At 35.1% G+C, this 25,975-nt stretch overlaps 1 protein-coding gene across 3 annotated transcripts in view; it reads left to right on the top strand.

The window, feature by feature from the left end:
• The window catches only part of FGF13 (fibroblast growth factor 13), a 510,355-nt gene that overhangs the window by 440,843 nt on the left and 43,537 nt on the right, over positions 1-25,975 (top strand). For all 3 annotated transcript variants that reach the window (XM_045538562.1, XM_045538561.1, XM_045538560.1), the window contains one exon: positions 4,201-4,304. In XM_045538562.1, the coding sequence (XP_045394518.1) occupies positions 4,201-4,304 (104 nt within the window). The remainder of the gene's footprint in view (positions 1-4,200; positions 4,305-25,975) is intronic.

The following is a 25,975-nucleotide window of genomic DNA, read 5'->3' as shown; positions in this document are numbered from 1 at the left end:
CCTAGCTGTCATTTTATGCATACTCTTCTGTTTGAAACAGTTAGCCACGTATAACTAGAGGATTATACTGTAATCAAATAACAGATTTTAGTACATGATGATCAATAATAAAACATTCTCACAAATTATATGTACACTTTGGTGTTGGGGTATAAACTGCCCTGTTTTCCAAAGTGCCTCAGGAAAATGGGTCTGTTGGCCACTATTGAAGGGAAGTTCGTGATTAGGTGCCAATGAGCCCCACCCAGGAAACTTTCCCCCATCTATTTTTAACATCTCCTCAAGGTGCAAATCAGAGAAGAAATATTTTGGGTCCAGTGTTCATATGTGTTTCCTGAAAAGAAAGACTTAAAAAAAGATGATTCGTGTGCTGTGTCTTATTAACAGCAATATGCCAAACTCATCAAGGTCACATTGTATGCAATAATTTAAGAAATACACACATCTCTCTCTCTCTTTCTCTCTCTCTCTCCCTCTCTGTCTCTCACACACACACACAGATGCATAAATCAAGGCTCCATTTCTTACTATGGAGTTTTAAATCATGTAGTAGATTTTGCTCTTCAATTCCTATGTATGCATAGCTTCTGCCTTTGATTGCCTTATAACTGTGACTGATATGCATGGCATTTCTGTGTACTAATGGCATTGAAACACCTTTAAAGAACATAACCTGATAAACAAGAATCTGTGTTTAGGCAGTTTGAAATAAAGAGAGGTAAGTCAACTAAAAGTAAGTATTGTCATAACATTATGCAGACAGATGGAAAGTATCTCAAAAGAGATAGCAAGTCAGTGGGGCTTGACTCTACCTACCCCTGATGCCAAGAGTGACCAGAAGCTAGTGAGCTAGCTCAGCTTCCCCATCGAGGATGTTGTGGAGCTTAAGCCGTCATGAAAAAGAAGGTTTAATGATTAAACTAATAGAGGAAGAAGTCTAGCCATCCAAATTTATACTTCTATGCCCCAAAGCCAAGCAATTTTCTTGGCAGTATTTTTTAAATTATTTTAAATGAGTGGAACAAGAATACAAGTTGGTTTTTTCAACTATAACTCTTTCATTTATATAGTATTTTCTTAATATATATTCCTGGTTTTATGCTTATATTTTTGTTACGTTTCTTATTTTTATTAATTTTTCTCATTTTTATCATATTTTCCTCATTTAGTTCAATTTGATTTTATGTTATTTTAATTCTGATATGATAAACAAGATCATGGTAGAACAAATCAGTTCACATTTAGCCAGACATATTCATTTCTAAAACCATATGTTTGATATTATACATTTAAGCTTACCTTATGTAGATTTATTGTAATGATAAATGTCAGTCCAATAAAATCTCATCATGAGCAAATCAGCCATTATAAATTATGTATTTTCTCCTGAAAAGGAAAAGATGATAGACATTTTGTGGCAATAGTTTTATTATATCTGCCCTGGGTGCAATTAAGTCTGTTTTAGAAGAATAGTATGCCACTTCTCTTTAAACCTGCTGTTACCAGTTCAACATGTCAAGTCTATCCAATTTACATTAAAATATACATTTATTAATTATTCCCTTTGAGAAATTGACATTAGCCCAACTGATGACAAGCATGGCTTCAGTGTCGCCTTCAGCAAACATTGAGTGCCAACTAGGTGTACGGCTTTAAGAAAATGGTCCTTCAAGGTATTAATAGGTGATTGTTTTTATGTAGAAATGACAGAGAACAAACAAGAAACAAAGGCACTTTTATTTATTAAAAGCATCTTCAAAACTGTGACTGAAATTGGAGAAGATATTTTTGGTATTTAATGAATGTGTTTAGATATGCAAATGAAATCAATTATTTTCTTCTTATATTTAGAATATTTTCATCCTGATCAAAATTATATCTAAGTCCATGAAGAGGGACTCCAGATATAGAGAAACAAAGGCATATAGGAAAATGTTGATTCAGTTCAAGCCCACCCAGATATAATTTCTTTGCATTTTTACCTGGAAAGACTGTCCCTTTAGACAGATTTTAAGCCAACCCAGTTTATAATCTATCTTGAATGTCTAATGAAATGAAAAGATTGGTCTAGTATGACCAGCCACTCTAAACATTTACTACTCTCTTAAAGTTTTTATTTTGGGGTAGTGTTTCTTGTTTTTGAATCAGGCTTTATAGAAATTTATAGTACATAATAAAAAATTCATGTTCTACTATGTAGTTAATACCATTATTCAGGATTATATAATCTCAGGAATGGATTGCTGATATTTTTGCTTCTCTTCCTCCTATTATTGTCTGATGTTTGAAATTTAAGCATTTCATTGCTCATTAAAACTCAAATCAGAGTGATTGGGGAACAAGGTGAAAATCATATCCATCTCTTTCTTTTTTCTTTCTGTCTTCTGCTTGTTACAAGCTGCATTAAGAGAACTAAAAATGTTCAGAAAATTAAGGTCTAGAAATAATTCTGAATTTCATTTATCATTCTCCATCACCTATTACTATGACTAAACTAGGTTTCAAGCATATGCTGGTATTGCAGTTGTCAAATGGTATGTAGTGATATGGCTTTTAAACCAAACCCATATGGAAGTTTGGGTTTGGTTTTTTAGATCTCAAAATTTTTCAACTATGAGCTTTTGTATAAATGGGATTATCTATTACTTTCTAAAAGTGTAGTACCGTGTTTTCAGCATACAGATTGCTATCAATCCACAAATGTGTGTTGAGCACCTGCTGTGAGCAAGGCATTATCAACAGAAAGAGATATGACATATACATGACATGCTCTAAAGTGTCAGACTTCTTGCCTGTGCATTGCTTTGTCAAATATAGCATGAGATCCTGGCTTGCAATCTGTGCAATTACTTTCCTTTACCTCATGTAACAGAAGGGCACAGCTTTTAATATGATGAGTATTGAATGAAGTGCCATCAGTGGCATGTGGTAGGAACACTTGTCTTTTGAACTGTACAATATGTCCTAGCTCCTCTTTGGTAGCACCCTGATTTCAAGGGAAAGATACATTGTAGGCTCACCAAGGAATATTTAGTTCCTCATTAATATTTCTCATCCATATTACCCCACCTACTGCAGCAGAATATATATGCACATATATAAGCGATCCCAGAAAAAATTATTCTTTCCCATGGGGTGACTCCTTTACATTCTTGTTCACAGAAACCACAGCTGACTGATTTATCATCCTCAATAAACTTACAAAACAAGGCAAAAATCATCAACATTGGTCTACGACTCCTGAGAGAAAGGTGCACAGGCTATTTTCAAAAGATGTGTGTGGCAAGCACTACATTTTAAAAATGTACCGTTTTATTTTTATTCACGGTGTGGGAGGGAGTAGACAGCTGGTAGTGGGAGGACACCCACTGGTTGTCTCCAGTGAGTGGTGTGTGGTTGTGAGGAAAGCCTGGGTGTAAGTTTCACGCAGTCAGATCTTCAAATGGAGAAACGAAGTCCTCCCTGGCACCAACCGGCTGCCCACTTGCAACTACTTTGCAAATAAAAATGATAATAATAAAATAAACCTCCCTCAAGTTTATTATTTTTATTCCTATAACCTTTGCTCTTGAAGACCACAAGCTAGGAGCCCTCTCACCTCTACCTTGGAAAATGTTAAGAAATACTACTTTGGGAACAGGACTACACAATGACTTATTTACAAGGCTTAGATTTATTTTTGGGATTTTTGCATAGGGAGTAATGCAGATAATTTAGATGAGAGCATTGGACTAGTGTCTCTTTTAAGAGTCTAGGACTATCTCTTTCCAGCTGGTAGATTTTTAACTATGCCTGTAAGAATTTCAGCAGTTATCTAGGGGAGCAGTTTAAAACTAAAATTTGTTGAAGATGACACAATTTAATGTATAGACAAATTTCTGGGACTGTATCATTTCAGATGCATCAAGATTCCCCACCTCCAACACTATAAAAACCATGAAATTGTGACCAAAGTCTTGCATTCTCTCCAGGGTGTTTGAGAATATGTAGGTACAGCCCCAGTTATGTGACTGCAACCATGAATCAAACACACTAAAAGGTAGAATGTGGACCTATCTACCTGTATATGTGTAAATACATATTTTTCTATCCTCACCGAGTATATACTACTTTTGGAGGACCAGACAGTCCTACTGGAAACATTGAAAAGCTATGGGATTCATAATTGTAACATTGTTTTCACATTGTTTTTAATTTCAGCTCTGTTTAACCTCATCCCTGTTGGTCTTCGAGTGGTGGCTATTCAAGGAGTTCAAACCAAGCTGTACTTGGCAATGAACAGCGAGGGATACTTGTACACCTCGGTAAGCCTTTAACTGTGTGCATGTTTTGACTATTCTAGTTTTCATCTGATATGAAAGAAAATGTGCTATATATGTGTTATCATTACAGATTTCTGTGATGAGGGGAAGAGTGTTGTTAATGGAAATATCTCATTCGAAAGGGAAAATTAACTTACTGTGGAACTTGTATCTATTACTAATGAGTTATTTGAAGCTAAAATTTTGGCATATAATCAAAGGTTTACTGAACATTTTTATATGCGATGTCATTTAGATTATTTTATTATGTAGCACATAATGGTCTGTCTTGCTGTCTTGCTTTGCAGCTGTGGGAAGCAAAGCCATTTCTATAACTCAGTTAAACATATATTTATCCATGTTTACTCCTAAAGAATTAATGAGATCTCTCCTTCATTTCAACTGTAGGACATAAAGACCAGTTCTAAAAGGGTTTCTAGAGCTTTATTTCTTATCCTCAGTTCAATTAGAACACGTTTGGTGACTGCCTCTGCTTTAAATACTATTTTTCCATAAAGCACAATTCAACCTCTCCTTACCTACAGATTTCCATTTGCCTTTTTCTTACAAGTTTAGAGTGAACTGAGTGAAAATGGAACTTTTTTTAGGAGAATTTATAAACAATGTAGCCTGCAGTTCATTATGAAACACAGGGCCAAATTAAACTTTTCAAAAATTTTTAACATTTAAATATAAGCCAAAATGGTACAGTACCAAGGTTAGGATTTTGTTCTTATCAGTAAAAGCAATTTTAGATTGCAGAATACCATTTAATATATGGATATTTAAAAAATCTTTGTTTTGAATTCATGTGTTTTCAGAAAAGGATAGGATGTTTAAACTGGAGAGAATTGTTTGTCAAACTTCCCTCTAGCTAGCCTTGGAGGAGGTTATTACTATGACTATAGGAATCTATTCCTCAAACTGCAAGTAAAACACTTACCTTTAACCACTCTTCCTCTCCTCTGTTTCCTGAATTTATTTCAAAGCCAAGTGTATAGAAAGACTTTTGATAGACATGGTGGAAACCGTGTCGTAACCCTGTTTTTCAGAGGCCAAGATGGGAAATAGGTGGGATAAGAGTAAGACAGCAAGAGTCTGTTCATTTGGTCAGTCAGGTAGTCCATTTCATATTATGGTAAAAGATTACAATGAAAAGATAATTATTAGCATATGCCTCAAACCCTGGTCACTATCAGTATTCCTATCAGGCCACTTCAACTGTCTGATTGCTTAATAAATGCAGGGGTTTCATTCTTTTTACTAAATGAAAGATTTGATCTTATTGCAAACTTCATGAAATCTGTCACTTTATTAATACAGTGCTATTATTATAAGTGATAGGAAAAGGGATTTATTTTTTAGATTTGTGAATTAAGGTAAGATAATTTAATAATGAAGGATTTAAATAACCCCATTTAGAGCAACAGACTACCTCAACCGGACCAGATCCAAAGGTAGGTTTTTAATAAAAGAAATTCTTTCTGAGATTATGATGTAGGCACGGTAGGGAAATGGAATATATTGGGCAAAATTTTGAGAAGGCAAATGCTAGATGGCATAGAAAATAATTTGGGGAAAATCACGTAAATTAAGTAATATGTCAGGTGCCTCTACTTAAGAAAATTAGGGCAGTCAGCATTACATTTAGAGAATTGATATTGGAAATTCTTAGCCTCCCATTCAAATTAACCTTTATTCTAGCATACTGATAAATATAAATGTGATTTCATTTCTAAGAAAGTCTTCCCAGGGGAATCAGCACTACAGATTGGTGGGCTTCCTTTCCATGATGGGCAGGCCAATAGACAGCCAAATGTGAAACACTTTGTATGCAGTTCCTATGAAGGAAAAGGAGCCATAAGTAAGCACTTCCTATTAGAGAAAAGGAGCTATATTTTTGTTAAGGAGGAAACATGGTTGATCAATGGTCCTGGAGTTCATATAGGGAAAATGTGTCCAAATTAGTTTGCTCCAGGAAAAAAAATTAGAATCCTCTCCAGAATAAATTTTCCAGTTCTTCCCATTACTTCTTATTGATTATGGCTTGGAGTCCCTTCACCATGGTGATCACCATTCTCAGTAGGCACTTAATTTTGTTGTTATCTTATTTAAAGTATGGTGCCCAGACTATTAGGCTGAGACCAAAACGCTCAGTGAGATATCGTGCTTCATCAAGAAGAGAAGGCAACCAAAGATGAAGGATCGCTCTTCCCTTGCATGGAACCATGGCACTTCTACCATAGAAATACTGTGTGAAGTTTTACAAACTGCCTCTTAGCAAAGAGAACAATGACCTAAGGAGAAAGCAAAAATAAGCAAAGGAAGTAAGGGGCTACTGATGTGTTCAAGTGAAAAAGAAACTGTTAGGAAGTTATTGCAAATAATCTTGGTGGGGGACAACTAGGGTGTGCCTTAAAAGCAATTACAGCAGGGATGGCTAAAAAATGGATTGCCAAGATATTTCAGAGGTAGAATCATCAGGATTGGGTGGCTGATTGGATTTGGAAGGGGAGGAGGACTACTATATATGGTTCAACATGTATGGTTGCCATTCACTGCACAGATGGAAATGAAGTGTCTTCAGGTAAAGAATTTTTTAAAAACATCTGCACAAGAGTGCTCAGTGGGTTATTAGAGATCACAAGGAAGAAGGATAATTTTACCTTTGGTATTTGGGTTGTTGGTGAAGCTACTAACCAAATGGGAATAAAGAAAAAAGGGCAGATTTGGAGAAGATAATACCTGAATACAGCTCACAAAAGATATTTGAAAATACGGACCCAGAGCTTGAGAAAAGGACATGAGCTAGAGATAAAAGTTGGGAGTTGTCACATGTAGGTGGTTGTTGATGCCATGGGAATAATTGTGAGAATATGTAGCATAAGAGAAGAGAGTTGGTCAAATATTAGAGAATACCAGCATGGAAGTGGCTAGCAGAGAAAGAACTAATTATGGCAGATATAATGGTATTGCAAAAGCTAAATGCAGAGAGAGTTTTAAGAAGTCAACAATGTCAAATGCTTCAGAGAAAATAAGTGAAACAAGAACTATGAATTTACCACATGAAGGTTTTAGGTGATCTTGACAAAATCCCTTTCCCTGGAGTAATGGGAACAGAATCCAGACTGTAGTAGCTTGAGGAGTGAATGGGAAGAGAGGAAGTAGAGGCAGTAGGTATGGAATTTCTAAGGGAAGAGGAGACATGGGTGAGTATTTAGGGAAGGACACAAGGTTGAGAAAGACTTTCAAGGTTCTTTGATTAAGAATATGACACCTGAATATATTTGTTAACTGAAGGAAAGGAGCCAGTAGAAAGGGTGTGATTAAAGACATAGGAAATGGAATTATTTATGGAGTGGAGCCCCAGAAGAGATGGAACGGTGATGGAATTAAGAATATAATTGAAAGAATTAGATTCACCTTGGAAAGAAGGGACATTGCTTTTGTAAAAGGAGGCAAAGAGACAAGGACAGATGCAGATGTAGGGGTACTGAGTCTGCAGGTGATAGATGAGGAAGTTGAAAGATTTCTTGCCAGGGGACCTGTGTTTTCCCATTGAGAGTGAATGAGAGGTGATCTGCTAAAAATCAAAGGCTTAGGGATGACATAGGTAAAGGGTTGGAACAGCTGTTTTGGGCTGAGAAGGGCAAACAGTTTAATAACCAAGGGTAGGTAAATTAAGGCCATGGGCCAAATCCAGCCCTTCACCTGTTTTTGTAAATAAAGTTTTATTGTCACACCCATTCATTTACTTGCTGTCTATGGCTGCTTTTGCAGTAGAACAGCAGAGTGAAACAGCACAACAGAGACTTTGTGGCCCACAAAGTGTAAATTATTTACCAATAATTGGCTCTTTACCAAAAATGTTTGCTGACAACTAGACTCTAAGCAGACAGTGGTTCTTGGCCTTAGCCATCAAAATCACCTGGGAACCTTTGAAAAAATTCCTCTCTGTGTGCTACACTCAGATCAATTATATCAGAATATCTGAGGGTGGGGTCTGTGCATGGATAGTTTCTAAAGCTCCTCAGCTGATGCTTATGAAAACCACTGATCTGGGGTTAATAAAAATGATTGATGGATAGCACTGAGGAGCCCCTCGCCCCACAATGAAGTCAGAAACCATGAATTTATAGGCGCTTTATCCTTTATTGCAAGTTTCTGATGACAATCTTTTTATGCTCTTGCAAGCAAATTGCCTTTACATTTCTGAAGGCCTATTTCTTGAGATGATGAAAAATGCTGACTCTTGGAAGAGAGTTCTTATTTTATCTCCTTTTCTTTTTTCCTATCTTATTTTGCATTTCTGCTTCTATATCCCTCAATTTATTTTGAATTCAATTTTATATTTTGTACCATTTCTTTCTTCCCTTTGTCCATTAAATAAAGAAACAACACCTCCACATTGTTATTGTTACAGAGATAGCAATTTACTTTTCATGAGTAATCTCAGGATTCTAGCACTATACCCTCCCCTTCCTTTTTTTCTTGTTGCTATGGGGGACAGACTTGATGTAGGCTCAAGTGGCAGTGAGAAACCATCTGTGGCACAGAGAATCATAATTAGCCATTATTTCATAACATATTTACTTTTGCCCTGATACAAGCTGAGTCGTTCTGGAACTGCAAGGAAATTATTTATTGTGCAGAGAACTTTGCTCTTACCTTTCATTTGCCTTTACCAATAATAAGGAGTTGTACACAAGCCTTTGAGAGTTCCTCAAAACTTCACAGTATAAATATTTAATAGCATAAAGCTATTTATAATAAATTTTTCAAAATTGCTTGAAATAAACATTAACTATAGAAAATCAAGAGTCTTAAATATGAAACATTGTTGCTGTCCTACTGTTTTAATAGAGGGGTAATAATAGATATTAGAAAAAATATAATAGATATTAGAAACAGCATAGTAAAAACTCAAAGTTAAATCAAAAGCATTAAAAAAGAATTTGGAATGTTGCAGAACTCATGAGCAGCAGCTTTACCCATCTAATTACTTACCTTTCATCAAAACTAGTTTTCTATTTCCAGACTACACAGTATTGCTTGAGTTGAGGTTGGGGCAGCCAAAACGTATAAACAAGCAGAAATCCTTTAAAAAGTAAGCCTTTCCATTCATGTTTTTTCAGAGAAGACTTGTAGAAGTGATTTCACTGTCATGTCTTGTGATCCTGGGACTACCACAGCAAACTAGATGCAAGAGCAGAAGGCAGGTCTCTTTGAGAGTCAGCTTGATGCCATGGGAATGAGGCAGCATGTGTTACTGAATCTCGGGAGTCAGTTGGACTTGGAATCTAAACTAAGGGAGTATGTTTTTCTTCTCTACTGGATTATTTCTACATACTTTAAACTTACCAATTTTCTTCTCCCAGTACATGGAGTTGGCCTTATATATCACCTACAACATTTCATGATGCAGTCTCCATCAAAGGAATCACTATCAGAAATAGTGACAAATGAAACAATACTGGCCTCTTAGCAGTTGTGACACCTTAGCCTTACTTGTTTTACTCTTTGAAGACTTAGATTTGCTTCCCTGTAAGATTAAGAATGTCATATGACTCAAGTCAATTTTTAGATTGCATTAAAATCCATTTGGTTTAGTTTTTTTATAATTTTATGATTATAAAAATTTTGGCCATCATAAAATTAGTTAAGAATCACTATTTTAAATAAACTAACTATTGGAAATATAAATATTAAATGGAAAGCATCTCCATGTGACTGTGCCTCTAATCACATTACTTTTAGAGATATGTTTGATTTCTGAGGTATGTGTATGTATGAATACATGCACAGATATACTTAGAATGCTTTTGCTGGTGGGCAGAGATATGGGAGCCTAAGATGCAGCATTTTCTGCAGATAATCCAATTAATAGTTGTCTTGTCATTGTCCTTGTTCTCAAAGACACTAACATTGAGATTGTTAGTCATATGTTAGCATTCTTGGTAACCTCAGAGTCCCTGTAGATGACCCATCCAACAAATCTGGCCTCTGAGTTCTTTGACCTTTTTAGCTCTAATAATATTTTCCTATTCCTCAACCTTCCCAATCTTATGGCCATACTCTTGGACCTTGTCATACTCCCATCCATTGATCACTTTTCCACTATTCTTTCTTTTTAATAAAAGTTTTAATAAGATATAATTCACAAATCATGAATTCATCCATTTAAAGTATACAATTAAATTGTTTTAATATATTCACAAGGTTGTGCAATACATCGCCACTATGTATGTAAGTCTAATATTTCTAGCCAGAGTACTGCATAGGTGATATTGTGTCCTTCTTCTGGTATCACATCTGATCTGGAGGCATGCAATGTCTATCTGCCCCTCATTGGTGGTATTAATTTTAATGATATAGTCAAGGTGTTGTCTGATTTTTCCACTGTATAGCTCTTGGTTTTGGGGGTTTTGTTTTGTTTTGCAACTAGTAAACAATCTATTGGGAGAAATGTTGAGTCCATGTAAATATCTTATTCCTAAGAGCCCAGTTTTTAACATTATATCTTCAAGAATCCCAAACCTCTTTAGAAAAGTAATATGTCAATAAATTGAGAAATGACCAATGATTTCCAGATATGCCATATATATTTACCGATAGCTAAATTGAGGTGGTAAAAACCTAACGTACCTCCTAAATTCAACAAGTGTCATAAAAAATAGGATCCGGCAGCAAAGGATTTTCTGGATTCAACATTCTAATCACTGGTCTTAAATACAGCTATTTAATGGAAGGGTTGTTTACATTGTCCAGGTGCATTAAAATCAATCCTGATATATGTTTTAATTTCATACTATGGGTGAGGAGTTGGTTCATGTTATGATGCCTCAGATGGTTCAGTACTTTTACTTGTGAACTATAGGCTCACTCTTTTGCTGATTTGTTTAGTTTCTCTGATTTTACTGTGTGACAATTTAAGACCTAATTTTCAATGATATAGCTTTGCATCTCTATAGCTCATATTCTAATACAGAAAGGGTGTTAAAGTTTAGATGAACTCATAGATCAATTGAGAGTGATAAATGTACTCCTAGCAAACACTTGTAGCATGTAAACTATTTGAGTTATGTCAAATCTGTATATCAGCAAGTACATATAATTTAACTTCTAGAGCTTTTTCTCATAGAGGCTTATAAATTTAATAGAATTAAATGGAGAGCTCTAGTTGAATCATTAAAGCTATTTACAAAAGTGAGATTGACTCAATTGTAAAAGGAAATTTAAAATAAACACAGGCAGGATAATATCCAATAGAGAAGAAAATGATGATTATCAAATAAAAATATCAAACCAAAAAGTGGAGGCACAAAGAAATTCTAATTTCTGATTATAACATTTTCTTATTTGCATAGTTCATTAATAAATTACTGAATTTGTTTTATTTAATATAAAATTGGAAAAAGTATCAACTATCAAAACAGGTTCTCAGTTTTGGTATAGCATATATTTAATAAACTTTTTTGATTAAGTATTCAATGTCCATAGGATTAAACATTTCTAATAAGCATTTTCAGTTCAGACTAATGGAATGTAAGGGTGATTATAGACACACACAGATATTTCTGAGTGGTATCACTAGAAATGAAAAATGTGGATAATTAAATTTTTTGTAAGAAGAAAAGCAGAGAAAATAAGCACATTTTATTTGTTACTGAATGGTTTTGCTAGTTCAAGGAGCTAGATTTTATGTTTTAAAGAGGTGTTCAGTTATTGAATTGATGCTATTGAGCTAGAAGTAATTAAAATTATTGCAGTGAAAAACAGAGAAGTAGCAGTATTCATCTTAGATTTTCCTTCACAACACCAGTAAATCAGCATAATTTTCAAGGCCAAACTACCTTTTCCAAATTACAGTTTACTTTACGTGTTTACTACTCTTTGAAGTTAATGGAAGTTTCATTAATATGTGAAAGAAAATCTAGCTTGGCATTATTTGAATATGAAATTGGCTAAATCTGGTTGTTTGTACCTTTAAAGTCAAGTATTTTATCTTTATGGTCTCTAAAAAATAACCAAAGCTGTTAAATTATTCAGGGTGAAGGTCTAGTTTCTTAGGTGTAAGAATGACTAAGGATGGTACTTTCTCAGAAATCAAGAAGACAATAGTGATTGTAGCTAAATAGAATAAGATTGGCTCTGTATTCTGTTTTCGAAGCCAAGTTGAAGAAAGTAATCTACATTAGAGGTCATGGGGCACATATTTAACAGAGTGTCTCAAGGCTTTAATTCTGATGCTAAATTCATATTTATAGGAAAATGCCAGACTTTAGGCGCTAAAGAATAAAATAATTGGCAGAAACAACTAAGAGGAATTTTAGCAAAGTAAATCCAGATGTGTAAGGGGATTACACACACACAGGCACAATGCATACACACACACACACACACACACACATACGTACAAGAAAGACAAATGGAAGAAACTAATCTCATATTCATTGCTATGTTGCTATGATGGCACTAGTTATTTTGGAATTCCTAAAATAATTCTAAGTTTTAAATACATAACCCACACTGAACATTTGGAGATTGCTCTAGCAACATATTTGGTAATGCTTAATAGCTTTATGAAAGAGAACAAATAAGAGGTTTTAGTTTTATTTTATGTGATTATCCTGTGAGTTTCATGTCCTGCTAAAGAAACGGTTTTTAGTCTCTGCATTCTTGTTTGTATCATTTTAATTTATAATGTGATAAAAAAAAACAGAGCTCATCAAGGCATTTTTTTCATGTTGCCCTTTTTTTCCATGAAACTTGTGCTTTGAAGTAGTTTGTCCACCAAATCCTGTACTCATTTGTTTTCTTTCCACTCCCCTCTTAGTCATAGAGCAGTTTAGCAAAAAGTATGTTTTTAATATATATTTATTGCAATAATTAATAGAGATATATATAATAAAGCATAAAGACCAAAGATATTACTTCTGTCAGGTCTTTTAATATTTTAAATATGTTAAAGGGCCCGATTATAAACTTATATGGATCCTCTAAAGTGTTAACATTTCAAAATTACATAAGAAGTGAATTACTGAGATGTAAGGGAAAAAAAATGAAGGCTACAGGACTGGTTTCAATGATTATACCACTTAAAGGGAATTGTGACTTCTGAACAGGGAAACTTGAAATTAAAGCATTTCTCTGATCATTATAATAGCTGTAACCAAGGTTAATAACTGGCAAGCCCCTGACTAATATATTTAATATGTTTTGCCCAGGCTGAATGTGTGAATAGATAAAACGTCTATGCAAAAATTCTGATTAAGTTATTCATCAGATACTCTGATGCTCACTACTTTTGACAGTTCTGGAAGTAGAACTACTGGGAAAGCCTCAGTTGATTTCTTGGATGCAATTCGAGTATAGCCAGCAGTCATAATATACCCACTTCCACACCCACTTCTACACAAGAGCCTCAGATGAATATATAGGAATTTTGGCACAGCATATAATAGGAGTAGTTAAAATTAGGGATGATGTTCATTTTTACCCAAAAAAATTTTACAAAGATTTGGAAAAGTCAAATGTAAATAACAACTCCAAAGTATTATAGCTTAGATTGTAATAATACAGAGGATGAAAAATGTTTGATAGAGGGAGGGTGTGAATCATACCATAATGCTTTCATAATTGACATACCAGGAAATGACAATGATAGCTTTCAGAAATATGAAATCTGAACAGGTAAAACTATTGTATATAGCAAATAGTACAACAAGAAATCCTGTGCCTAATATATCCACTGTTATACCCTGGTCAGAAAATCAGCAAGGCTACAACAACAAAAGTCCTATTTATAGTGTTTGGTTGTTGGTCTGAGTAAAGACTTCTTAAAAATATTGTATAAAGTATTCCTTGGTTCTTGCCCATGTTATGACAATGATTCACTGTAATAAGCATATTAATGAATGAGCCTATTTGCAGTGCTATTTGCACTGAAGAAGATAGAGCCTAGGGGAGACCTGAAGCTGAGAGTTTCTATTGTGTATCATAACCTTTGAAGGAGAAATTTCCTGAAAACTCCTTTCATTCCTCTAGTCTCAGAGAGCCCAGTCACACATCTAAACTCTCAGGGAACCTGAAGCATGAAATGGTCCAGGAGCTTTGTCAACCAATTGATTAGCAATCCCTGTTGAATATCCACAAGGTACTAGGCACCCCAAGAAGTGATCATGTTCATCCACACAGACAGTGTCTGGAGTTTGCAGTATTTATAGGGAGATTCATCCTAAGTTCAGAGCCCTAATTGTTAATAGTTGATCTACTATAGAAAGGATCAGCATAAACTGTTTCATCCCTGACTTCTGCAGCCTGACAATTCTATTTTTAGTCCAGAACTCACTGTAACAAGATTCCATATAGGGAAACAATTTGAATGCCTTGGGGTTGGGAGTGGGTTAGGGTGCATCATTATGGAAATTTACCAGTTATATCAAACAATATGTTTTGGTTGCTTGGTACCACAGTATTCAGCAGATCACATTAAGACTATGTCTATATGTCATGGGGAGGTAAACTTGAATACAGTGGAAATATGGTTTTAAGTTATATCAAGAAACAATGTAGGATGAAGTGCTTTAACATTTTTATAAATGGGTGACTCAACAAAAAAAAAGTCGCCACTTGTGTAGCAGAAGTGGACAATGGTGCGTTCAACCAAGAAAAGCTTTTAGGTATGTAAGATGTTTGGCCAATGACACAGGGATATATTTCCCTCCCTTCCTCTGTAATTTCATGTTGCAGTAGTAGGCATAGCAAGGAGAAACAATGCTGACCCATAAACAGAGATACAACTTCTTGGAGCTATAATATGCAAGGTATATTAACTCCTGGTACTTTGAGGAATAGAAAGTGCTTATCTCTTCAGAAGGGAGTTCTCATTTTCTACCATTGAGTTTCATGAGTGATGAGGAAATGGAACAAGGTTTTGACCCTCTCATCTCTTCCTGCTCAGAGATCCCTCTTATTCATTTACCACTTCCCTGTGATTAGATGGGTGGTTAACACTAGACACAGTAAGTGGATACAGAACATATTTATTAAAGCTATTCATTGCATTTATATTCCTAAGATCTTTACCAGCAAGGGAAGCCACCTGGCCAATTCATTGTGTTCTTTGTACTCCTCTATTCCCAAAGAGAGGAGTATAAAGACTTATTTGCCTGACTTATTTGCTCAAACAAAAAAGTTCTGCTTTCAGTAGGGCTGTCAATAAATCAAAGGATTTGTATGTCACAAGGGTATCTGAATCTAACAATTGTTAAAATTTCACATAACAAAATAGGTTCAGCAAACACTTTAACTGCTAGCGTCTCTGATCTAGGCATGACTTTATTCAAACCAATAATTAACCTTGAGAATAGGGGTCAACAGAACCATGATGGGTGGTTTTGCTCAGTTCTTTTCTTTGCTGTGGCCCTTGGCCTGGTATCTGTCCACATGGAAGGCAAACAGAGAGGCATTTTATTAATAATTTACATTGTTTAGAAGCTCTTTTCTCCAGTACCCTACTTACTTCAGGTATGCCTTCTCTCACCATTTCTGCTCAGCAACAGCTATCTGGAACCTCTGAAGCCTTGGTGAGACTAGTAGAGTTTGGGCATCAAACGAGATGTTTTGTTTTGTTTTGTCTGTTTTTCAATATCTATAGCACATTCTAGTGATGTTCATCTGTTTGCATGACCACATTCATGGTCCTTACTGATGGAGGGGCAAGGGCTCACTGCCTCTGGGGGCTTGCACCTGGGTATGGACCTACAGAGGCAGTTGTTTTGTAACAAGCTGCCTGGATAATAGTGTTGTTTTTATAATTGTGTAAAACCAAAACAATCAAAAGATGGAAGCAAACAGATGAGGAACAATAATAGTAAAGAAATACAAGAATTCTAGATGTGTGGAACAATTCTGGACTATATTTGTTTCAGACCCAGTTACCTTTCTTTTTGGCAGTCAGGACACTTCATTCTTGGCATTTCAGTGAGCCAAAATGAAAATGAAATGCAGTTTCTTCCACAGGTTTTTAGTACTCTCTGAAATTCTGACTAGCCTCTAGTGCTAGGATCTACCCTCAGGGTTCAACAGTGTGGGAGCTGCTAGCTCAGTTATCCCATAATCCCTGTCCTCACCTTTGTGGTAAGAGGTATGCCATAAAATGGAGGAACTTCAGTGAGTCAGTAGAGGAGATTATATGATGACAAAACATTTTCAAAGAAGCTTATTATTGCTTTTCACCTCATTTGTGCTAATTTTCACACAAGTTTGTATGCAAATAGATTTTAAATGATTTGATCTCATATCTGAAAGTCAGATTTTCCTATTGTTCATTTAGCATTTCCTATCAGGATATTTGACAAAGTGTTTTATATGTTGAATACAGAAGTATTTGTACAACAGTCTATTTTAATGATCAAGCTTCCCTTTGGGAGGGGAAGCACTTGCCCTTTTTGTCAGAATTACTGTGAACTGCCTTAGTTTAAAAATTGGAAACATAAAGAGATTTGATTGTTGCTATGCTAGGTTAGTTTTTAAAATTGATATTAATATATTATAGTTGTACATCGTTTGGGGGTACATGTGATATTTTGATACATGTATACAATGTATAATTACAAATCAGGGAAATTGGGATATCTATTACTTCAAACATTTATCTTTTGTTTTAGGACATTCTAATTCTTCTAGCTATTTCAAAACATATGATAAATTATTAAGTGTAGTCTCCTTACTGTACTATCAAATACTAGAACTTATTCCTTTTATCTAACTGTATTTTTGTACCCATTGACCAACTTCTCTTCATCCCTCCTTCCCCATACCTTTCCCAGACTCTGGTAACCATCATTCTTCTACTCTCAACTTCCATGAGATCCACATTTTTAACTCCCACATATGAGTGAGAACGTGTGATATTTGTCTTTCTATTCCTGGCTCATTTCACTTAACATAATGATTTCCAGTTCCATCCATGTTACTGCAAATGACAAGATTATATTCTTTTTTATGGCTGAATAATATTCCATTGTGTATATATGCCACATTTTCTTTATCCACTCATCCACTGATGGACATTTAGGTTGATTCCATATCTTGGCTACTGTGAATAGTGCTAAAATCAATATGGGAATGCAGATATCTCTTAGATATACTGATTTCCTTTCTTTTGGATATATATTTAGCAGTGGAAATGCTGTATCATATGATAGTTCTATTTTTAGTTTTTTGAGGAACCTCCATATTGTTTTCCATAATGGCTGTACTAATTTACATTCCCACCAAAGGTGTATGAGGGGTCCTCTTTCTCTGCATCTTCACCATTATTTGTTACTTTTTATCTTTTTGATAATAGCCATTCTATCTGGGGTGAGATTATATTTCACTATGGTTTTGATTTGCAGTTTCCTGATGATTAGTGATATGTTGGATATTTTTTCATATATATGTTGGCCATTTGTATGTCTTCTTTTAAGAAATGTCTATTCAGATCTTCTGCTCATTTTTTTAATCAGATTATTTTTTTTTTTTGCTCTTGAGTTGCTTGAGCTGCTTATATATTCTGGTTATTGTCAGATGGATAGTTTACATATATTTTCTGCCATTCTGTAGGTTGTCCCTTCACTCTTTTGTTTGTTTCCTTTGCTGTGCAGATGCTTTTTAGCTTGATGTAATCCCATTTGTCTATGTTTGATGTTACTGCCTGTGCTTTGTAAGTTTTACCCTCCAAATCTTTGCCCAGACCAATATTCTGTCACATTCCTCAGTGTTTTCTTCTAGTAGTTTCATAGTTTCAGGTCTTACATTTAGGTCTTTAATCCATTTTGAGTTCATTTTTGTATTAATATATGCTGAGTATGGTAGGTTATTATACTAGCTAAATGCTGACATAAAATCATGCTGAAAGAAGGATGATTATTTGGTTTGAGTTTTTACTTTGTTTTAATCACCCATACTTAGAGTTTTTTATTATTGTTATTTCCTGAAATATTATTATACATCATTGAATAGTGACTAAATCAACCTCCGAGAGGCTTCATATACATACATTCTAAACTTAGTTTCTAAGTATAATCCACAAGTATAGGTGTCATTTACACACTTTGTTTGAGTCATTCCTTTGATATGGTTATAATTTTCTTAGCTGAAACTATATAGATTTTATCAAATCCAAAATTCAGTAAGCCAAGAAATTTTACCAAAGACATCAATGTCATTTGTATAGAGGTATAAGTGTATTAAGATCTCTTTGTAATGAAATGTGTCACAAGAGTATGAGATATTAACCCACCAGTTTATTGAATAAATACCATCTATTAGTAGTTAAATCCTGCTTTTTTATGTCTCAGCCCACCTGAACCTAGTGAATATTAAACTTCATGTAGTGTTTTCAAGTCAGGGGGAATGAAAATAGGGCCCACTGTGAAAAATCCTAGAATGTATCACCAGCAAGTTCCTCATATCTTGCACATTAGTTAATTATTTCACAAATTTTTCATCATGTTCCCATTTCACTTTTATAAGCACAATAACACTTTCTTCTACTGAATGTTACCAACATTTAATTTTTTAATGAATCAATGACTTCTTCATAGGTTATAAATTAGAATATGGGCTCACCCAACCAAGTGGTTACACTGCATTCCCAAACATTTCTTGGAGCATTAGGGAAAAATTGGAGCCAACCAGTATCAATTTTATATAAATAATATTTTTCTCTTAGAATTTAATATTAACCTTTGTTTTTAAAAGTTAGCAGCAACATATTAAAAAAACAATAATATTTCTCATGGGGAGTTTAAGTATAGCCATAGAGGAGAATGTGTCTTTTTTATGAGATTGTATTAGACCTTTATTTGCTGTTATTGTGACCATCCAGCCTATTACCATTTCATCATGAACCAGTGTTTCATTCAGTATGTTGAGGAAATTACTCTTTCAGGAAGCCACATGCAGAGCTGCTATATCAGAATCCATGATGGGTCAAAAGTTCACGGGGGGGCTCTTGATATTAATGTTCTCACTATATATGGGAAGATCCTATTTGAGGGAGTTTAGTTTGTGGCATGCCAAAGAAACTTTGGTATAAAAATAGTTTCCCTTCTAAGTTGCCACTAGGATTCGAAGGGTAGGATTATAGAGACAGCCTAGTGTAATAATAATATTAAAATACATACTATTAAGTATAGTGGCTTATACTTTCAAAGCCCTATTGCCTACATTACCTTACATCACAGTATGAGCACTTGTCAAGTAGTCAAGAAAAACAACTGTATTTGGACTGCTGTTTTGTACTGTTGAATTGAATGCAAAGTCCAAGTAGGTATAATTTATAACAATAATTAAATAAAAAGTGATAATGTGAAATTCATCATTTTGACCATTAACTTTTTTTTCATTCATGACACCTTTATTATGGCATAGAGTCACACTAAAATGGTTCTTTCATTCTACAAGTTGTAGGTAAAGTACCTTTATTTGTTAGTACTGGCCAAAAAACCATTAAGAGGCTTTCTTGCAAGATACACAAACTTTCTTTGTTGTTTGATGAGTCTCAATCTTGTGCAGAATTCTAAAATCACTGCCTTTGAAATGATCTTGTGGCAGATTCATATAGTTTCCAAAGGTCTTAGAAAGACTTTTTTACTGTTGTGATATTGACAGTGGTCCCGAAGGCAATTATGTCCCTTTTAGTGGTCATCCCACTTAATGCAAGGGAAAAAGGTCCCTCTAGACATTTTTATTGTATCTCCCTGTGGTTGATAAACAAAAGCGTACCAACTCAATTGTAATTTCTGCTTTTAATTGAAATTTTCTTTTGTAAGACTATCTAGTAGTTCTTTTTCCCTTAAGGTGTGCCATTCTGAATTCAGATGAGAGAGGATTCTTTCTTTTTCTTTTTTTTTTTTTTTTGCTTCATTGTTCGTTTTTTTCTACAATCATTCCCTTCTCTTCAGAATTACTAATGAGAGAACTCACTGCCTCCACATTTTTATCTAGCAAAAGTCTCTTGAGCAGAGAGATTGGATTGCATGTCCTTCCCTGTTTGGGCTTTGTTAATTCAATTGTGAATACAGAGATTAGAGATAAGAAATATCAGATATCATCAAACTATTTTCCTGTGTTGTTACAACCTCATTAGGAGCCTACAGAAGTGTCACAGTGCCTCACTTTGTGTTCTGGGAGCACAATGTGTAATAGTTTCACATACCTCTTTCATTCCCAAATATTTCTTGCACGTAAATCTGGTATCCCCCAAACCTTATTTTAAACTATTTGAGGATAAGAATGATACCTTCTCATTCTTTTGTATTTCTCACCATACCAAATTTATTACTAAATACCCAGCAGATATTCTACCAATATTTTATAAGTGGATGATAGAAGAAAGTTTTACCATGTAAGAGGCCAAAGATTGAGAGAAAATGAATGATTTTTCTCTTTTACATAGTAAGAGATGACTGGATCAAGAATGATACACTTTAGTAGGGAACCATTTGGAGATTCAAATTATGTGTGTTTCTCAATATGGTCACACTAAACTAGAAAGCCAGGAATGCAGCTTCTAAGCCCTGTTCAAATGAATGTATGGACTTGAGCAGCTCCCTTCCTTTGTTAGGTTCTCCATTATCTCAAATATCAAATGATATCGTTTATTAGATTCCTATGGCCCTTTCAGTCTATTTTGCAAGTAATCAATACCTCAACTTTGCACGCATTATTAAATTGTTAATAAAATCCACATCAATGAAGTTAAGCAGAATGCAGATCTAATGAGTGTTCCTTAGTACTGGGTAGCCAAGGGATCATCTTTGAAATAGATGGGATATACCTGGGGAAATGAACAATTATTATATACTTATGATCACAACAGTGGACATAGTTTTCTAATGAATCTTTCATGATAGCATTCTTTTATTTTTCTGTGCCTTTAATTATCTGGTTTATTTATATAAAAGTAACATTAGAATTCCACTGGGGATGTAATTGGACTCGACCAATAAAGGATGACTGTTTGTGCCTTCTAATTGCCTTTGCTTAATGGTCCTGCTCTTCATCCTGCTGCACTATGGAAAATGTCACATTTCCATGGCCTATGACTCATATAACAAATGAATGTGTGAATGCTGTCAAAATACAGCAATTTGCTGTACATAATGAGAGGTAGACAGCTTTTGAAAATGATAAGGTACATAACTAGGTATTTCTAAACTGAAAATTTTCACATCTGGGCTTAGAAATATGCTTTTATGGTGCTCTTAGTTATTAAATCATCTAATGAGGGCTCACTTGCCTAGTCTGTATTCTTGCCCCAGTGATAATGGCTTAGGAAGCAAATCAAGTGGGCTTAAAGCTCGATCGTTACCCCGTACAATAAGAGAAAACACATGATTTCCTTCCTCTGCTAATATCAGGGGATTTTTTTTCGGTGCTGGTTTGTTTAGTTTCCCCCATAGTGCAGTCTTCCAAACATTTGTTGTTTTTCTTTTCATGCAATTTGAATTAATGTGGGTAATTGTGGTAGTTAGAAGCTTTGCTCCCTCAGATGGTAATTATCCAATCTATGGTTCCATTCCAAACTCAGTAAAACAGTATTAGAAAAGTTGATATTTATCAGAAGTGATCTCTGGGCATAACAGAATACACAAGATATGTAATCACAGGTCAAATTAAAATAATTTTACCCCAAGAATACTCTAGTTATTTACTATGTTAACAGGTGCTGTTAATGTTACTACAGATTAGGCCAGGCATGGTGGCTCACGCCTGTAATCCTAGCCCTATGGGAGGCCGAGGCGGGTGGATCGCTCAAGGTCAGGAGTTCGAGACCAGCCTGAGCGAGACCTCGTCTCTACTAAAAATAGAAATAAAAATTATCTGGACAACTAAAAATATATATAGAAAAAAATTAGCCGGGCATGGTGGCGCATGCCTGTAGTCCCAGCTACTCGGGAGGCTGAGGCAGGAGGATTGCTTAAGCCCAGGAGTTTGAGGTTGCTGTGAGCTAGGCTGATGCCACGGCACTCACTGTAGCCTGGGCAACAAAGTGAGACTCTGTCTCAAAAAAAAAAAAAATGTTACTACAGAATGTCAGCAAGCTGCTGATATATTAATGGGAACCTTCTATCTTCTATCAATTTATCAAGTCACAATTACCTAGAATTTATATTACTTTTGCTGGCAAGAAAACATGGTTGGGAATTCTTCAGAGGAATTGCTAGCAGATAAAACATCCAAGCTTTGGTAGTCTGAAGTAATAGGGAGGGGTAATGTACCAGATTTGACTTAGTTTTGCTTATTTATTCCTTTATATTTAATCTTACCAAGTGTCAATAATGCTGGTATTTGGGATTTCTGAAAATTATAACCAAGAAGTTCTGTTCTACTCCCTTATAAATGAGTCAGGAAAAGCTGTTTCATAGTTTATAGACTCCTTTCATCGATCTCTAAATGACAGTGAAATTAAAGATAACTTTCAGAGGACATACAGTCTGTTTTAAAATTCTTATTTATGTACAAATTATTTCATTTTAGAGAAACACAGTAAGATCAATGATCTCAAGTTTCTTTTCTAAAAATATGTTTGAAGATAGAGATTTATATAATTATGTCAGGAACTACAAAGGTTCTGAATCCATTTAATTTGCAGGACAATGTTGAGGAGTTCCATGATGTAGCTTTCCACTGTTGGCACTTTTTTTTTGTCTTAGACAGCCCACCTCAATGGTACAACTTATGGGGGCACTATAAATATTTCTTAGACATGGCAATGCATGAAATTTTCCATCTCAAAATGTATTTAGAGAAACATAGAAGAAATAATTATAGTGGTAGCCACAAACAGCCTTGTTTTCCATGTATTATGGTCAAATAAAATAAGGATATAAGGGAATCCACCCCTGAGACCCAATAAAGGCAACATAAGCATGTACAGGCATACCTCATTTTATTGTGCTTCATAGATAATGCATTTTTTTTATAAATTGAAGGTTGTGGCAATCCTGCATCCAGCAAGTCTACTGGTGACATTTTTCCAACAACATGTAGTCGCTTTGTGTCTCTGTGTCACATGTTGGTAATTATCACAGTATTTCCAAGTTTTGTGCTATTTTTATATTTGTTATGGTGATCTGTGATAAGTCATTTTTGATGTCCCTAGTATAATTGCTTTGAGGCACCATGAATCATACTCTTACAAGACAGCTAACTTAATTGATAAAATATTGTGTGTGATACCACAGAAGGAATCATATTCAAAAGTCAAAAAACAATAGATGCTGGCATGGATGCAGAGAGAAAAGAACGCTTATACACTGTTGGTGAGACTGCAAATTAGTACAACCCCTATGGAAAACAGTATGGAAAGTCCTCAAAGAAATATAGACTTAACATTCGGCCCAGCAATCCCACCATGGGGTATCTACCCAAAGGAAAAGAAGTCATTTTTTCAAAAGGACAGTTGCACTCAAATGTTTAATTGCAGTACAATTCACAATTACAAAGATGTGGAATCAATCTAAGGGCCCATCAATTCATGAGTAGATTTACAAAATGTCTTATATATGTATGAATATATAATGGAGTACTACTCAGCCATAAAAAGGAATGAATTAATGTCCTTTGCAGCAATATGGATGGAACTGGAAACCACTATCCTAAGTGAACTATCTCAGAAATGGAAATACAAATGGCACATGTACTCTCTAATAATTTGGAACTAATTGATGGGTGCACGTGGGCACAGAGAAAAGTAAAAGTCACTGGAAATCAAGAAGGGGAAGGGGGAGGAGGGGAGCGGAAAAAACCTACTTAACAGATACAATGAACACTGTTTGGGTGATGGGCACTGACTTAAGCATTATAAAAGCTATCCATGTAGCAAAAATATTTGTACCCCCTTAATGTTTTGAAATATAAAATAAATAAATAAAATTGAAGTTTGTAGGAAAAAAAAATATTGTGTGTGTTCTGACTTCACTGACTGGCCATTCCTACATCTCTCTCCCCCTCAGGCTGCCTCCTTATTCCCTGTGACACAACAATATTGAAATTAGGCCAGTTAATAACCCTGCAGTGGCCTTTAAGTGTTCAAGTGAAAAGAAGAGTCACCCATCTCTCACTTTAAATCAAATGCTAGAAATGATTAAAGTTAGTAAGGAAGGCTTGTTGAAAGCCAAGATAGGCTGAAAACTAGGCCTCTTGAGCCAAACAGTTAGCCAAGTTGTGAATGCAAAGGAACAATTCTTAAAGGATATTAAAAGTGCTTTTCCAGTGAACACACAAATAATAAGAAAGCAAAGCAGCCTTATTGCTAAGATGGGGAAAATTTTAGTGGTCTGGGTAGAAGATCATACAAACCACAACATTCCCTTAAGCCAAAACCTAATCCAGAGCAAGACCCTAACTCTCTTCAATTCTATCAAGGCTCAGAGAGGTGAGAGAGCTAATAGAGGTTGGTTCATCACGTTGAAGGGAAGAAGCCATCTCCAGAACATAAAAATGTAATATGAACCAGGACGTGCTGATGTAGAAGCTGCATCAGGTTATCCAGAAGATCTAAAGATAATCGATGAAAGTGGCTACACTAAACAATAGATTTTCAATGTAGATGAAACAGCCTTCTATTGGAAGAAGATGCCATCTAGAACGTTCATAGCTAGAGAGAAGTCAATGCCTGGCTTCAAAGCCTCAAAGGCAAGGCTGTCCATCTTATTAGGGGCTAATGTAACTGGGGACTTCAAGTTGAAGCCAATGCTCATTTACCATTTCAAAAACCCAAGACCTTTAACGATTATGCTAAATCTACTTTGCCTGTGCTCTGCCAATGGCACAACAAAACCTGGATAACACCATATCTGTTTATAGCATTATTGACTGAATATTTTAAGCCCACTGTTGAGGCCTACTGCTCAGAAAAAAGATTCCTTTCAAAATATTACTGCTCATTGACAATGCACCTGGTCACCCAAGAGCTCTGATGGAGATGTACAGTGAGATTAATGTTGTTTTCATGTCTGCTAACACAACATCCATTCTGCAGCCCATGGATCAAGGAGTAATTTTGGCTTTCAAGTCTTATTATTTAAGAAATACACTTTATAAGGCTATAGCTGCCAAAGATAGTGATTCCTCTGATGGATCTGGGGAAAGTAAGTTGAACACCTTCTGGAAAGGATTTATCATTCTAGATGTCATTAAGAACATTCACGAATCATAGGAAAAGGTCAAAATGTCATTAACAGGAATCTGGAAAAACTTGATTCCAACCATCGTGGATGACTTTGAAGGGTTCAAGAGTCCAGTGGAGGAAGTAACTGCAGATGTGATAGAAATAGAGAACTACAGTTAGAATTGGAGCCTGAAGATGTGACTTAATTGCTGCAATATCATGCTAAAACTCGAGCAGTTGAGGAGTTGCTTCTTATGGATAAGCAAAGAAAGTGGTTTCTTGAGATGGAGTCTATTCTTGGTGAAGATGCTATGAGGATTGTTGAAATGACAACAAAGAATTTGGAGTATTACATAAACTTAGTTGATAAAGTAGCTGCAGAGTTTGAACGATTGTCTCCAATTTTGAAAGAAGGTCTACTGTGAACAAAATGCTCTCAGACAACATTGTATGCTACAAAGAAATCTTTCATGAAAGGAAGAGACCATTGATGTGGCAAATTTCA

The sequence above is a fragment of the Lemur catta genome, chromosome X (genome assembly GCF_020740605.2).
Source record: "Lemur catta isolate mLemCat1 chromosome X, mLemCat1.pri, whole genome shotgun sequence".
Classification (NCBI taxonomy): domain Eukaryota; kingdom Metazoa; phylum Chordata; class Mammalia; order Primates; family Lemuridae; genus Lemur; species Lemur catta.
This window is presented reverse-complemented; position numbering and strand designations above follow the sequence as displayed.